Here is a 15,432-nt window from a genome sequence, read left to right as displayed (position 1 = left end):
TCCGGGCTCATAATGAGAAATGATAACATTTCTTTCAGTCTCATTAGAAACTTTTTCGAACAATTCTTTTTCAAAACTTATATTCATAGAGTCAGCAAAACTACAGAATGAAGGTACATGACGTGGTTTCTGCCTATGAACTGGAGTTTTCGATGCATAAGGTTTACGTATAATCGTAGTTCCATTATTTGTATTCATTCTGAGATTATTTTGCATTCCTGGATTTGAAACTATTCCATGCATAAGCTGATTACGTTTAAAAGATAATTCCTTTATTTTATCAATTGACTCACTTGTATCCGTCTCTTTAATTTCAATTATTGGCGTTTTTTTAATTTCAAACATTTTTACAACTTATTAAACGGCTTTGTTTTAAATAATTTCACTGAGAACTATCTTAATAAATACCTGAACTTGTTAAAAAGTAGTTGTAATAATAATTTTGTCCCAGTGATTCAGATATTGATGATTCTTTTAAATAACTTAATAAATTTTTTTCATCTAATATAGCATTGAATTTGCAAGATAAAAAGTTTTAATAAATGTTATGAGTGTCCACGTTTATTGTATGAAAGTCTTCCAAAGATATTTATTTAAATATATATATTGTATATACGCATATTTTTTTAATGGAATATATATATTTTGTAATATTGTTTTAATCTATTTTCATAGACCACAATGTACCTCTAATACAACTATTGGATATAGACACTCAAATCCTATTGATTAATATATTATTATCATAAGTCCTTGCACCCAAAAGTTATTGATATAATAAGTTTTGTATTTTTGTCATCACAAGATAATAATGTGTGATGCATGCATGATTTTTGCATTTAGTGTCTACTTAGTGTGCATTTATTTGGGCGCTAATTTTTATAGGTATTAATTGTGGATTATAAAATGAGAATATAAAGCAATTATATACAATTTTTAATCTTTCACAAAACTATTACAAAGAAGCAAACACATAAATAGCTTATACAATTATTAATATATTTACGGGTTTAGTCTGATAAAATTTTCATTAATTGAATTTTTAAAATAAACGACATTCCATCAAATTGCATGTAAATTTTTTTAGTAATTTACCGGTAATTAGCATATATTCATGCTTGCATGAATATACCGCCCCCCACGTTAGGCGCCAACTTGCATCAATAACATACGTGTGCTAGAAAGATATTAAAGGCAAGATTCCGCTAAAAATAGAGATATCATTATCTGCCGACATTTGTGTGAACAACTGCACGCATGTCAGGTGGCTGCTTATCCCACAAAATAAATAATAATTAAGTATCGTATAGAGTACCATCTATAACTTTAGCTAGTGGCGAAAGTGGAAAATCTAATAATTTAAAATATTTATTAAAATAATAAAGATATCGTCTAAAATAAAGTAAAATATAGAATTAAATACAAAAACAATAAATAAAAATTAACTCATTTTTTTAAAATTATAATGCAACAAGAAATTAACCAATAAAGAAAGAGAATTAAATTACAAAAGCGTTTTTACGAAATTAGGCGATAATTGGATTATAGTTTCGACATTTTCGCATTTTGCGTCTATCAACATGTCGGATTTTCACTGTAATTCAGTGGACAGTGATATAATTTATGAGTATGAAAATATTTCAGTGAATCAAATAATTGGAATTAGGAATGGGTTTCGAAGCCAGGATAATATACATCGAAACGAGGTAGAATTAAGTAAACAAGGTTACAATGGCTTAAAAGATGGGATAGTAAGCAATTCATCAGAAGTCAACGCGTATAATAGAAATGTGAATCCCAATAGGCGTGGAGGCAAGTTGAAGCCAAGACATGTTCCTGATTTCGTATTAATATCGCCTGAAGATGTCGATAGATTACTCTCTACAGTAACGACTTTAGATGAAAGAAAGACAATAATGAACAATTATGAACTTGGAACTATTGTATTAAGAAGGCTATGCATAAGCGAAAGTAGCGAAATCAAAGCTTTTATGGACTCGATTCAAATGAGAACAACAGGAAAAGCACTAGAAAGTCATGAACGGAATATAATTTGTTTGACTTTTAGAGGGCAGCCTAAGAGGTGGGTGTTTTGTCCATGCAGAAGCTGTTTATTTAAAGGTAAGGCGCATGATAAATTAATGGGCCATTTTAAAATTATGGAGCATGATACTCAGACAAACACATTTCAAATTTCTAAGAACGTTTATGATTCATATGGCGTTTTCATGGCTTCTTGTGGCTATTTTGCTGCCACGTTTTGCCCCCAACAAAATTATTCTTCGCATAAAGTATTTGTCGGCCCTACAATTTCAGATTTGAAAGGCAGGATTCATGATCGATATATATTATTCATCAATGACTCAAAAGTTATACAAATGGCATGGAGAAGAAAACAGAATTATTCCTTTGAATGCGAGGAATTACTTAGTAATGTAATGTCCAAGTTGATAGTTTGCGGGAAATCAGGTCATGTACAAATGATAAATCAGTTGAGTAAAGGATACTCTGGATTAATATCTCTTCCACTTAAATTACGTTTCCATTGCGAAAACTTAGAAAAACAGCCTAATTCGATTGGTTCGGTAAATGAATTTAGCAAAGGGGGAGTTGGCTTAGTCAATAAAAAGAACAAGAGAAAAATGAGCAAGAGAAATATGGAAGATTGGGATGTTATAAATTCAGATAAATTTTTGAATGATGCAAATGAACTTCAGAATGCTTATAGCAAAGGTATGGATCAGAATCTGACATCCAAATCTTATTCTTTTCCAAATTCTCCAATAGTAAGGGTTCAAAATAACCAATATTATAACTCAGACAGCAATTCTTTAACTCCAAGATGTACAAAACAGTACATTTCAGAATCAGGGCATGATATTGATGGTGAGACTCTAACTTCTAATAGATATGGCTGTATTGTTGGCGATGTATCTACTGCATCAGCAACACCTATTGCAGAAAGTGCAGATTGCATTATTAACAAGCAGTTTAATAATTATAATTCAAAGATTTTGGATTGCATTCAAACAATAAATAAAAGCGGGTTATCATTGAACGATATGAGTAGAGGCATTTATGCAAGTAGCCCATTGGATCCAAATTCCTTCATTCCAAAAGTTCCAATTCCATCTTCCTTCTTCAGCAATATAAGCCAAAATAAGATTCTGATGAATAACATTGACGCAAATAAGGCAGATAGATACGGGAATAAATCAAATAGCAAAAACTGGCTTGGATCATTAGAAAATGAAAATGAAAACCCAAATATAAAACAATTAAAAGAGAATTATTTGTATGGGGATTTTTCACAGGGTAATGGAATTTTCAGGTCACATTTTCAACAGAATTTCATAAATGAAGGAGCTCACCTCAATTTTAATCCTTTGGCATTTTCTTCGGATTCCGCAACCAACTCAATTCTACAGAATGAGACAATTGAAGAGGAATCCATAAACAAGCAAAATTTTAATGGTGGATTTATAATAAATGGTATCGCTGCAAATCAATCAATCTCTTTATATAGGCAAGTTTTTTCTACGAATGAAATCACGACTCCAAATTCTACGCTTGAAATTTCATCACCTATACAACAGATTCAACACTCATTTATTTCGGATGGAATGGGTCAAGAACAGAACAGCCAAATTAATATTATTCAACAAACGCAAAATATTGTTAACCCTGGAACATATAGCGATGTATTTGGAGAAGATGTTACACAATGCGCTTCATGCGAGCATTGCTCAATTGGTGGGTATCCTTATTATTGCAATTGCTATAAAATGCCATCTGAATCAGCAGCTAGCTCTAATGTTATCGATGTTAATGATACTGCAGGAGTCTTTCAGTTGAATAATCAATTTATTCATGCTTCACATGAGGTGGATACATAGCCATTTTGTTTTTAATTTTATATTTGAAATAAATTGATCGGTTTTAAAATATTAATATTCCCATTAATAAATTATAATTCTAGGGTATTTCTTTGTATTCGACATCTTCGAAAACTAATTCGTTAATAGGCTTTGGTCTCCAAACAGAATTCTGATAAGTGGACGAATTAGGGTCGTTTGCATTTGAATAATTTACGTTGCTTGGTAAAGTCCAAATATCTTTTTGTCTAGTTGTAATCTCAATAGATCCTCTTTTTTCGCCTATTAAATCAGATGCACTTCTCGTTTTTCTTAGTTGACCAGACGCATTCATAAAGTATTTTCCTGCGAGCTTTCCTGCATTTATCATAGTTAGAACTCCCATTGCAAGGGGGAGCTGAGTGTCAAGCATATTTCCTTTCATTCCATCTAATTTTGGAACTTCTTCCGTTATCCCATCGTTATCAGTTACACTTTCGTCAACCGCCTTTTTAAATGCTAGAATTTCTCTGATTGACATCACGATTACGAATGATGTGGTAATAATAATTCCAAAGGAAAATATTATTGTCATTATGAATGTAAATCCTTCAAATTCGTGAAATTTAGTGAACCCTCCAAAAGTACTAAAAAGTGTCCAAAATACGTAATATGCAGGCACAACCAAAGTTGCATCTCCCATAGCGAGACCCAGATTAAGAAAATGCATCTGAAGCCAAGTTGAAGTGGAGAAAAATATAAATGCGAGGTACGGTTGTATGTTATACATCCAATCTTTAGTATGCTGCAAAGCAAATTCACCCCAAGCAACCATTTCTTTTATTTCGAGGACACATTGGGCACCTATTAGACCTGCCAAAAAACCATATAACATACTTATATATTTAGGATATTTAGGAAGAGTAATTTTTATTTTTGCGTGATTGTTCAAATTTAGTGAATTGTTTGGAGATACTTTCCCAGTTGGAATGATACCAAGCGAATCTTCGTCCAGAGATTTCAGTATTGCCCTTCTTGTTTGAATTTCTTTTTGCTCATTGTATTTTGCCTCTTCATTATTGATTACGATCAAGACAGCCAATGCACAAATAAAACAAAAAATTATATAAATTAAATAATACGGATCTGACCAAGATTCAATCCCTGAATATTTAGTCGTTGGGGCTTCGGTCGGAATAACTGATGCAATTGCACATAGACAAATTCCAAAAATGACCCCTACTGTGGAAATCAATTCAAAAATTCCAAACTGTTCATCAAGCAGAGTTGCTGCAGCGAATGCATTAGCAACTAAACCAAAACTATTCATTGGCGCTAAAATTGAGGCTGGCGCAAACCCGAGTGCAATAATATGAACAATTGCCCCAAAAGCATATGAAATAACACCTATCCACCATGTAACTTCATTATAAGCCATACTATAAACGTTAGTTTGAGAATTGTTGATACATTTTTGCTGTTGGATATGAAGACCTTTCTTCATATATGCATTTCCAAATGCCATAAAGCAAGACCCCACAATAGTAAGCACAATTCCAATCGTCAAACTAAGCACTGGAAAGTTTGTGATTAGCACAAAAAAATAATTTTCCTCCATATTTTCATCTTTGAAGAGGGACATTTGAATGTTTAGCTATAAAATACATAAAAAAACGAGGGAATATTAACAAATCAAGATATCTATAAAAAAAATAATTATTTTGTGTGAAAATAAAAGTTAGACAGGACGGTCATAGCTCAAGATTTTCTTTTAGATCACCTCTGACGATAATTGCTTTTAAGAGTAATGTAGCTTATTTTCATATTTGAATGGTATTCGGTGTGAGTATCTGCAACCTTTTTAATGATTTCCTGTATTTCCTCAAAGTATTTATTTTTCTTCTTAACCTTCATTGCATCAAGGAAAGGCTTGATTTGCATCCTGCCTCCTGCAAGGCTAAGTTTACGAATAACTTCTGCCTCAAGACTCCTTGAAAAACCATTAATTGAAGAGGATAATGCTGTTGGAGACTTTACTGTCTTTTTTTGTATTTCAAATTGTATATTCGTGTTAACTGTAACCGGAGCGGAACTACTAATATTACTTTTACTTTCAACATCGTCATCAATCTCATCAGAATACAGATTCAGTTCTTCATCAGCTTCCATATCTTGTTGATTAGCTATCATTGTCTTAAGAGTTTGTCCATATTCTGTTAAAATTCCATCTGGGCCTTCATCGTCTTCTGAATTAGAGTAATCATTTCCGTTAACTAAATTTGGGTTGTGCTCTTCCTCGAACTTTTCATCCATTTCATTTTTTTCTATATAACCCTCATCATCACTCATTTTTCCGTCTCCATCATAGTCCCAGTAATCACCACTCTTTAACGTAGTTAATGAAAGAGCAGATACAACGATACGTGAGTCATCTGAATTCTCTTTGTTTAGCATCGCAGAAATTTTTCTTTTTTTTTCTTGTCGTTTAAGACCAAAATCTTTATCGTAGATATCATCCAATATTCCTCTCATTACTCCAGGAATTACATTATTTTCGCAAGAGCTATTAAAAGTGCCTAGATCTTTATTTGTATCGCTTTCAGGTGTTTGATCGTCTTCAGCGTCGTTTTCAAGTTTAATTCTCATTTTATTAGACGATTCTTGTATACGAGCGGTCACAGCAGCCTCTCTAGAAATGTAGTCACGCTTTAAATTTTCTGCAACATCTGAATTACTTTCGTTCTTTCCCTTAATGCTAGGGTCAAATACGAATAGTCCGTCCAAAAATTTAAATTCATAGTGGGTTCCTTTGTCAATTATAGCTGCATAATTGGAATTTTTTTGTGATAACTGCCTTCCTATACAATGTTTTGAATTGCTATCTCTAATCCTTATATTTATCTGGTTTGGATCAGCTATATTATTGGGGGAAATAGACGGTTCATATTTTACGCTTAAAGAATCAATATCCTGAAACATATAGGCATGAAACATAGGATGATTTGAAATAACTTACTCTTACAGGAGTCACATAATCGACAAAAACAGCACCTACCATACTTTGGGCATGAGTAGGTACGCTAAATCTTCCAAAAAAGCAGCTTCCTGGTCTATCTGTATTCAAAATAAGCTGTTTTTCATTTCCAAAATCGCCTTCATCAAAATATTCAGCAATTTCATCTGTTTTACAACTTGAGGAATTCATTTAGTGTAATATTTGCTCACAGATAAATGGTAATCGAAAAAGAAGGAGCGGCAATGTTTTTTGAAATGAGTATGAAATGTCTATAACTATGAAACCAAAGAATCAAAATCAAAATTTTCATCTAACCTTCGGCCCTTTTGGTTTATTAGACTGCCTTGCTTTTGAATGTTATTATATTTGCCAACAGTACTAGGCATTGATTTGAACTTTATTGTCTGAACATTTCCAGTAGATTGAGTATCTACCTTTTCAGGGTTTGCTGTATAGTTATCTCTATCAATGAGTTCAAACTCACTTGGATTTTTAGGACCTAAGTTGTCAAATTCAGAAATCTCTGAATCTAGTATCTGCTTGTATTGTCTCCCACATATGGAACTGGCGTATTCTTTAGTTTTTGGAGAAAAATTAACTCCTAAAACTTGTTTGAAATAATTTCTTGCTCGACCATTTCCACCAATATCCATCCTCACTAGCTGAATTGGAGTAAATTTATCAAGATCAGATGATCTTACAAAACTAATATGCACTCCCATCTTCCTATGATCAGAGGAACAATTTAGGCAAATGAATACAGCAAATGATAATGAAAGCCATGTGGGATTCCTGGATTCGCAATCAAAACAAGTTCGATTTTCCGGCCTATTTCTCACAATTTGGAAGAAATTATCTCTGAGTTTATCGGAAACAAACCCTTTTTCGTCTACATTAGCATTAATTAAATTTGAAATATTCATATTTTGTTAATGTTCAGTTATACCGCGCAAGAATTCTTTACTTTGGAAATTTCTTATTGGTAATTCTCCTCATAATATTCTTCAAATTGTTCCATGCGGCTTGGTTTCTAATAAGTTGTGGGTTCTTAAGACAGCTTGTATGTATTGCAATAATGTATAGTTGTGATATGTTTAGCTCCTTTTGTCTGCATAAATGCATAACTTTCATCCTTAATGATACACTATAAAATTCTTGCTTTGTTTGGATGAAATTATATGTGAACAAACCTACTGATCTTTGTATATATGTTGCGTAACGGCCAATAGTAACAACCCATGACATTGCAGATTCTAATGAACTGGCAATGAAATCCGAACAAAATGTATCATATCCATCAAGAATTCGAATGCTAAAAAACAACCACGGAGAATTTATTACTTCATTCTTGTCTTCTTCTGCTTCGCTTTTTGTCTGGCGTTTAAACAGCTCGTGAAAGAAGCCTTTAGGTTGATTAATTCTTCGAAATGAGTTAGAGTTATTTCCATAATCAATACCTATCACTTTTTCCAAAGGTATGGTTTTCACAACGTTGCTTGAAGTTGTGTATTCAAATGTTGTGCCAACAATTCTGCAATAACACTTTAAGGTATTGCCATGACTACCTTGTAATTTATGTAAAATTGAGCCATTTCTAACTTCAAATGTTAAACTAGGTTCAAGAGCGTTACCTGGCCGGCCAACACTATTAAATAGCAATCTTTTAAGATTAATAATCTTTTCTTTAGAATTTGTCAGTTGTGTTTTTAAGCTATTCACAAGCATATATGAGTCTTGAATTCTTCGATTTTCATTTGTAATTATATCGTTTTTAAAATGAGAAATTATACTCGAAAACTTTTGAATACTGTTCTCAATTCCAACAATATCCTTTCGAATATTTGAAATTTCCTCCGTGAGGTTTCCTGTATTTTTTGATAAATCCTCAGTAATTTCTGAAATTACTTCATTTCTTTTTATTAATAGCGTTTCTAGATATGCTGCCATTTTGTCGACCATTTCTTTCGACCGTGATAAAGGTTCATAAATTTTCAATTCTCTCTTCATTTGATCTCTTTCTTTTTTCAGATCCTGATTATTCTTCATAAAGTTAGATAGTTTTTCTTCAACATCACTTTTTTCTCTGCTTATTTTGTCAATGTTTTTGTCCTTTTCTTTATTTTCATTTTCAAGTAGTTCAAACCTTTTTTCAAGTTCCTTAAGAAAATTAAATTAGTCAGAAACTAATATATTTTAACTTACTTCGAATTCCGTCTTTTTTGCCTCGAGTTCATCTTTCACATTAGAGAATTCAACATTTCGCTTACCGAGAATTATTTGAAATTGTTTCTGAGTTTGATAAAGTTCTTCTTGAGCTTTATTCCCCACAGCAAGTAGACTTTGGGTACCATTATGAAGCTCTTGTAGTTTTTGATATTCATTTATTTTGTTTTTTAGCCCTTCTCTAAATGATTCCTTTTGCTCGATGGCCTCTTCAAATCTGAGAACAAGTTGATTATACCTCTTTTTGAGTTCATTGCATGACTCTTCAATATTCTGTTTTTCAATAAGCGCTAACGTGTATTGATCTTCAAGAGAATTGCTTTTGTTGTTTTTTTGATTCGTAAAATTAAATTTATTTTCTAGATGTTCATTTGCTTTTTTTTGTTCGCCCTTTAAACGCCCATTAAATGGAATATTTTTTGGGGAATTATCATGGTACTTATTGTGCCTGGAGTTGGCATTAATCAATTTGTCTGTTGGATTGTTTGCTCTTCGGTTGATATTTGTAACTAAATTAGTCAAATTTTCATTCCACTCTTTTATTTTTTCCTTTTCATTCCTAAGACGTTGAACATTTACATTCTTATTATCTGCGCTAACTCTTTTGTTTGTAAACAAATTTGTGTGCATCTAAAATAATTTGTCAATCTTATTATTAGTTAAGAAAAAAAAAATTCATTTAGGTAAACGAAAGAAAAATCTAATAATGACATTGCACATCTCCACATATTACGCGCCAAATTTTGGAGTTATTGAATAATAAATGAAAACTGATAATATATAAATTAGTATATTCTTTATTTTACGAGTAATTGATTTATATTCACGCAAATCTATGAATATACTAGCATTATCTCGGATTATGTCTAAAACCCCAGAGGATGATAAGATGATTAAAAAAAAAATTACTAAGAAGTTAGGTTTTGCATCACATAAACCAAATAGGCTTCAGTTATGTACTTATTTTATTAAAGGAAGGTGTAAAAATGGAAGTTCTTGTCAATTCAAACATTCGACTATTCCTATTACGAAGAAGAAGCTTTGCTGGTATTTTATATCGGGAAAATGTTCAAAGAGCGATTGCCAGTATAGTCATGAAATATCGAAGTTTCCTTGTAGATACTTAAATACTGTTGGGTTTTGTAGGAATCTTAAAGACTGCCGCTTTAGTCACGAACTAATAAAGACTGAGCAACAAAGAGAAGAGTTTGTCAGAGAAAATAAGGATTATTTGCTCCTTCCTCATAAAGATGGCGGACCGAGTGAAATTCATGTAAACCATATGTGGTGGGTACCTTTATTAAAAAAGATTATCAAAGAAGATGAAGAAATAGCAGCTAAGCGTTCGTTCATTAAAAGACTTTATAACGAATCAGAGACTTCCGTTCCAAAGGGGATTTGTAGTTCAATTGAACCCAGGTTTGCCATAAATATAAGTAGTCGCTCTGAAAATATTTGTCTAACAAATACTACCTCTGAGGATAGTTCGAAAGAGTATAATTATAATACTTCTAATTCATTTAACCGAATTTTCGAGAGAAAAGAATTTAATATTAAAAAACTATACTCGAATTTGTTTGGTAACTCAAATAACTAACAACTTATTACTATATTTATTATTTTTGAGAATGCATTATTGCGATTTTTTTCGGAAATAAAAGAATAACTTTTGTATTATCGTACCTATAGGCATCTTAAAAAAAACATTACCGCCGAATTATTACAGTTATTTTTTAAGTTGTGAATAATTGAATATCTTTATTCGAATTATAAAATAATAATTATATTTTATGTCATTGCATACTCTACTCGAAAATATTTCATTTGTTTTCAAAATTTATGCCGGCCTATCAGCATTCTCAGTACTTTGGTTTACATACTCATACAATGTTTATATTAAACGCAGTCCAAATAAGTTGAAAAATATTAACCAATCAAAATTTAGTTTCTGCGAAAGATTAGACCATGAAAATATTTCTTTATTGTATTCTGTACTTGGATCAATTCTTTACTGCCCACTTCGAATATTTGTATTATGTCTTACAACAATTGTAGTAATAACGATTTTACTTTCTTTAAAGTTAATTGGAAGTATATTTCCTTGGATAAATGAAGCTCATTTATACAATTATATTCATATACTAATTGTTAAATTTGTAGGGTTTTTTACGCTTCGACTTTTGGGCGTCCTAGAAGTGGATCACTTTGTATTAGAAAAGAATGGCATTGATGATTCTGGGAAAATAATATACAGTTATCAAAAATCAGACGGCTTACCTGCAATTGATGATATTGTAACCATTGTTTCTAATCATATTTCAATTTTAGATATTTCCTTTTTTATGAGATATGTTTCATGCGGATTTGTTGCTCAAAAAGAAATTCGTGAAAACTATATTTTTGGAACTGTTGCAGACATTATAGGATGTATCTATGTTGATAGAAGCTGTATGGAAACTAGGTCGAAGGCAAAACATTTAATTCAAGATAGGCAACTTCGAAGATTTGAATTAGTTCAATCTAGAGCATCCGAAACTATTATTTGTTCAGAAAAAGCCAAAGACTCCAAATGTTCATTATTCAGGAGTGAAATAAATAAACATCTTAATTCTCTAGAAAAGACCCCACTTGTGATATTTCCTGAAGGAACAACAACAAATGGCAGTAGCATTATTCCCTTTAAGCTAGGCGCATTTGAATCCCTTACACCAGTAACACCAGTTGTTCTTCTATACAAATATTCTGCATACTCGCCGGCATTTGACATTATCCCATTTTGGGTACTTATATGTTTACTTTTTTGCAACTACGGCAAAATAACACTATCTGCATATTGGCTGCCGCAAATGCATGCAATCGAGCTGAATAATAAGGAAATTTCAACTAAAGAATTTGCCGATCGAGTAAGGAAACTTATGATTGAGGTACTTCGCGAAGCTGAGGAATTTAAAAGTGAAGGTTACCTATGGATTTCCCAGAAAAAAAACTCTCATATAGATACAAAAAAGAACTTCAGAAAAAGGTTTGAAATATCTACTAGTAAAAATTTGGATAGTAGCAACTTAACTGCGACTGGTTCACTTAGGTTGAAGCAAGAGTATATTAGGATGCTCAATAATTAATCACAAAGTTGTGGTTCCACATTGATATTTTATTGCATATTATTAAGAATAGTAGAGCAAACTAATTAGACATATTATATGATTAGTAATTACAAAATAATCGTTTATACTCTTTAAAAAAAATTTTTTTTTTTTAATTAAATTCACCTATAACGATAAAAAAGTCGCAAATTTATAAAATGACGTTATGTCTTCGAGTCACTGAATTTTATAATTAAATATAAAAAATAATTTAACAAATTAAGCTTTTTACGACTATATTTAAAAACGAGTGCAAATGAAACTTTTTTGAACAGACCAAGATATTTGTATATCTTGGATAAATCATTAAAGTGATACTAAATGCTGGTAATAACCGGGGCTAATTAAGCAAGATTATGTCTTGCGTTATCGTTAATCCTGACCTGTCACTGGCTATAATTCTTGGATTTGATTGCCGATTTATTTTTTGTATCCAAGTGGTCCTTTTAACCTAACCCTTTCTCGTATGTCTTTTCCAAATATTCCTTCATTTTGACAGTTTCTATCATATAGGGGATATTTGGTATTTGTTTCTCTTGCGTTCCTACTTATACGGTCTCTTCCGTCACCGTATTTGTTCCATTCTGTATTTCCCACTGAATCTTCTGGAAATATATTTGCTGCCTTTTTTATCTGAATTGGGATGGATTCACTCTTTTTTTGCACTGAAGACGCTGCCCTTAACTTGTAATTAATGGGATTACTACTGGAGATTGTAGGAATAATTGGAATTTTTGAGTTGGTGAGATTTATTAAAAATGCATTGTTGCTTCCTATATAATCTTCTCTTTTTATACCTTTAATAATTGGTTTCATAAAAATTAAATTATTTCTTATAGGCTTCTGAGCTAATATATTTGAACTTTTTGAAAGCAATAACTTGCCAGGATTCCATACACAATAATTATTTCGATAATCATTTTTTATATCATTTATTTTGATTATGTCTTTAAGGAATCCATTCCTGCATAATTTAGGCAAACAAAATTGATTAGTACCTAATCTTGAATTGAAAGGAACAAATTTTCTTTCTTGTGTAATTGGGAATGCCAAATGATTTCTTGATATACTGTTTCTCTTTGGAATAATTACTTTATGCATAGGCATCATATCAAATCTCCAATTTAATAAATGATTTTCTGATATTTCACTTCTTTCGTTAAAAATTTCTGATTGTAAACTAGAGCTCGATTCATTATTATATTCTTTATAAAACATAATTTTTTTTAATTGGTTGGATATCCATTTTTTTTTTTGTATATTTTTTTCCTTAATGTAAACATATTTTAATAGTTTAATGATGAAGTATATATCGTTATTTTTGTTTTTGCAATAGACATTTAATACAGATTTTGAATTTCTTAAATCATTTATGTTTACAATATTTAAAAATGACTTTTTATAAATTTTAAGAAATGGAAATATTAGATTTGAAATGTTTCCTTTCTTGTGATCCATCTCATTCGATTTACAACATGAAAAAGAAGATAAAAATAAAATAGCCATTTTAATATCTAAATATATATTGTAATAAATCGTGTGGAAACATTTTTTTTTAATATATTTGTAAAATTTATCTTTAGTTTTTACATTTTTTTAAATAAATTTGGTGTGTAATTATGGGTGATAATAGATTAAAAAAAAAAAATAGTATAGTGCTTCATATTTGAATAAATGATTATTTCTAAGAGTAATGAAAAATCATTATGAGAATAGTGGTTTATTTCAATCATGTTTAGAAAAGGTAGAAGATTATTTCACTCTTGACTTGATTAAGTTGTCTTCAAATGGCTGCTATAATGATTTAGAATGTTTAGGTGGTCAGTTAAAATTTTCATGTTTAACACTGCCACCTAAAGGCTTGAATGCATCAAGTGAAGATATTATTGTAGGCATTCCTGTTGGAACGTTCAACTCGAGTCAGCTAAGAAAGTTAGCAAAAATTGTGGAAAATCTTGTTATATTAGAGGAATTGAAGTTTTTCAGATTTTTCGACTTTTTTATTTCGTTTTCAAATAAAGATCCAACAAAAAAAGAATATTTTTTGTTAGATCTTGCCAAAAGTGATGGACTAAAATCTGATTTCAAAGAATCAAACGTTTTGATCGAGACAATATATAAAAAAAATTTGGATAATTTAGAGTTAAGTGAGACACTAAAACCACTAATTCATGGTACTCTAAAGAAAAAAATAAATGTTATGCAGAGTTTATTAGACCATTTTACTAAAAATACAAATTTATTAATTGACCAAGTCATGGATAAATTTGATGAAAAATCAATAAACTTGAACAGGAAACTCGAGACAGCACAAAACAAAATATTGTTACAGGAGGCAAAAGTAAATCGTCTTAATGAAGTAGCTTGGAAAATTATTAGGCAATTTGGTGAATTAAAAGAACTGGATTTTTCAGAAAGTGAAACAATTTTTTGTGTGGATATAAGTAAGGAACAACTAGAAGAAAAACCTTATAGAGAAGTACTGACGTTACAAGAAGCACTTCAAATAAGAAGATCACATGGAGGGGAAGGATTGCCAGAAGATTTTGAATCACCTGACAAATTATTACAGTTTGGAAGAGTTGAAGGTGGAGCTCCAAATAACTTTGAAGATGAAATTAGTCCACAGGAAAAAGAAGTAATTTCGAAAAATCTCCAAGAGGGTATTTGGGATCCAATGAAAAACAATACAAACTTAAATCATATGCACTTCCGTAAAATTGACTGGATGCAAACTGACACCATACACCCTGCATTTATACAATTATTGAAATTAAAAACAAACAGTGAATTAAAAGATGAAATAAAAAATAAAATAGAAACGTGCTCAAGAAATAAAATTTATGATCCAATTTATGATTATAAAATTAAGAAATTAAATATGATAGGTAACATAACTGAAAATAATAAACATTCAACTGTATTTAGTTATCTAGGTAGGCCAATTCCAAATTTACGTCATCAAGAAATGCCATGCATTCCAAGACAAAAAATTATTGAAAGCATACAACACTCCATGAATACAGAAGTTTCAAAGAATAAGAAATGGAAGAGCTATGGAAGACCAATAGTAAAAAGAGATATGAAACTTAAAAATTCTGAAGGGTTAAAGATTGAACCACTAAATACCAAAGTTAGTGACTTTGAAATTTCTAGTAAAGATGTTTATAATATACTGCTTTAGATGAGTTTGGGA

At 30.9% G+C, this 15,432-nt stretch overlaps 11 protein-coding genes across 11 annotated transcripts; 4 read left to right on the top strand and 7 right to left on the bottom strand.

The window, feature by feature from the left end:
- Positions 1-1,580: 1,580 nt before the first annotated feature.
- Chro.50286 (hypothetical protein) lies at positions 1,581-3,896 on the top strand. The annotated part of the gene is made up of 1 exon (XM_663378.1): positions 1,581-3,896. One exon carries the CDS (start codon positions 1,581-1,583, stop codon positions 3,894-3,896), a length of 2,316 nt encoding a protein of 771 aa, XP_668470.1.
- Positions 3,897-3,975: 79 nt separating this feature from the next.
- On the bottom strand, positions 3,976-5,496 carry Chro.50285 (hypothetical protein). The annotated part of the gene is made up of 1 exon (XM_663377.1): positions 3,976-5,496. The coding sequence occupies one exon, from the start codon at positions 5,494-5,496 to the stop codon at positions 3,976-3,978; it is 1,521 nt and encodes a 506-aa protein (XP_668469.1).
- A 134-nt stretch (positions 5,497-5,630) lies between these two features.
- Chro.50284 (hypothetical protein) lies at positions 5,631-6,848 on the bottom strand. Its single annotated transcript, XM_663376.1, has 1 exon — positions 5,631-6,848. The coding sequence occupies one exon, from the start codon at positions 6,846-6,848 to the stop codon at positions 5,631-5,633; it is 1,218 nt and encodes a 405-aa protein (XP_668468.1).
- Chro.50283 (hypothetical protein) lies at positions 6,817-7,059 on the bottom strand. Its single annotated transcript, XM_663375.1, has 1 exon — positions 6,817-7,059. The coding sequence occupies one exon, from the start codon at positions 7,057-7,059 to the stop codon at positions 6,817-6,819; it is 243 nt and encodes an 80-aa protein (XP_668467.1).
- An 86-nt stretch (positions 7,060-7,145) lies between these two features.
- On the bottom strand, positions 7,146-7,793 carry Chro.50282 (hypothetical protein). Its single annotated transcript, XM_663374.1, has 1 exon — positions 7,146-7,793. The coding sequence occupies one exon, from the start codon at positions 7,791-7,793 to the stop codon at positions 7,146-7,148; it is 648 nt and encodes a 215-aa protein (XP_668466.1).
- A 37-nt stretch (positions 7,794-7,830) lies between these two features.
- Positions 7,831-8,916, bottom strand: Chro.50281 (hypothetical protein). The annotated part of the gene is made up of 1 exon (XM_663373.1): positions 7,831-8,916. The coding sequence occupies one exon, from the start codon at positions 8,914-8,916 to the stop codon at positions 7,831-7,833; it is 1,086 nt and encodes a 361-aa protein (XP_668465.1).
- A 147-nt stretch (positions 8,917-9,063) lies between these two features.
- Chro.50280 (hypothetical protein) lies at positions 9,064-9,723 on the bottom strand. Its single annotated transcript, XM_663372.1, has 1 exon — positions 9,064-9,723. One exon carries the CDS (start codon positions 9,721-9,723, stop codon positions 9,064-9,066), a length of 660 nt encoding a protein of 219 aa, XP_668464.1.
- A 205-nt stretch (positions 9,724-9,928) lies between these two features.
- On the top strand, positions 9,929-10,690 carry Chro.50279 (hypothetical protein). The annotated part of the gene is made up of 1 exon (XM_663371.1): positions 9,929-10,690. The coding sequence occupies one exon, from the start codon at positions 9,929-9,931 to the stop codon at positions 10,688-10,690; it is 762 nt and encodes a 253-aa protein (XP_668463.1).
- A 193-nt stretch (positions 10,691-10,883) lies between these two features.
- On the top strand, positions 10,884-12,215 carry Chro.50278 (GM01605p). Its single annotated transcript, XM_663370.1, has 1 exon — positions 10,884-12,215. The coding sequence occupies one exon, from the start codon at positions 10,884-10,886 to the stop codon at positions 12,213-12,215; it is 1,332 nt and encodes a 443-aa protein (XP_668462.1).
- A 441-nt stretch (positions 12,216-12,656) lies between these two features.
- Chro.50276 (hypothetical protein) lies at positions 12,657-13,742 on the bottom strand. Its single annotated transcript, XM_663369.1, has 1 exon — positions 12,657-13,742. One exon carries the CDS (start codon positions 13,740-13,742, stop codon positions 12,657-12,659), a length of 1,086 nt encoding a protein of 361 aa, XP_668461.1.
- A 187-nt stretch (positions 13,743-13,929) lies between these two features.
- Positions 13,930-15,420, top strand: Chro.50275 (hypothetical protein). Its single annotated transcript, XM_663368.1, has 1 exon — positions 13,930-15,420. One exon carries the CDS (start codon positions 13,930-13,932, stop codon positions 15,418-15,420), a length of 1,491 nt encoding a protein of 496 aa, XP_668460.1.
- Positions 15,421-15,432: the final 12 nt, after the last annotated feature.

The sequence above is a fragment of the Cryptosporidium hominis genome, assembly GCF_000006425.1.
Source record: "Cryptosporidium hominis TU502 chromosome 5 CHRO015087, whole genome shotgun sequence".
Lineage (NCBI taxonomy): Eukaryota > Apicomplexa > Conoidasida > Eucoccidiorida > Cryptosporidiidae > Cryptosporidium > Cryptosporidium hominis.
This window is presented reverse-complemented; position numbering and strand designations above follow the sequence as displayed.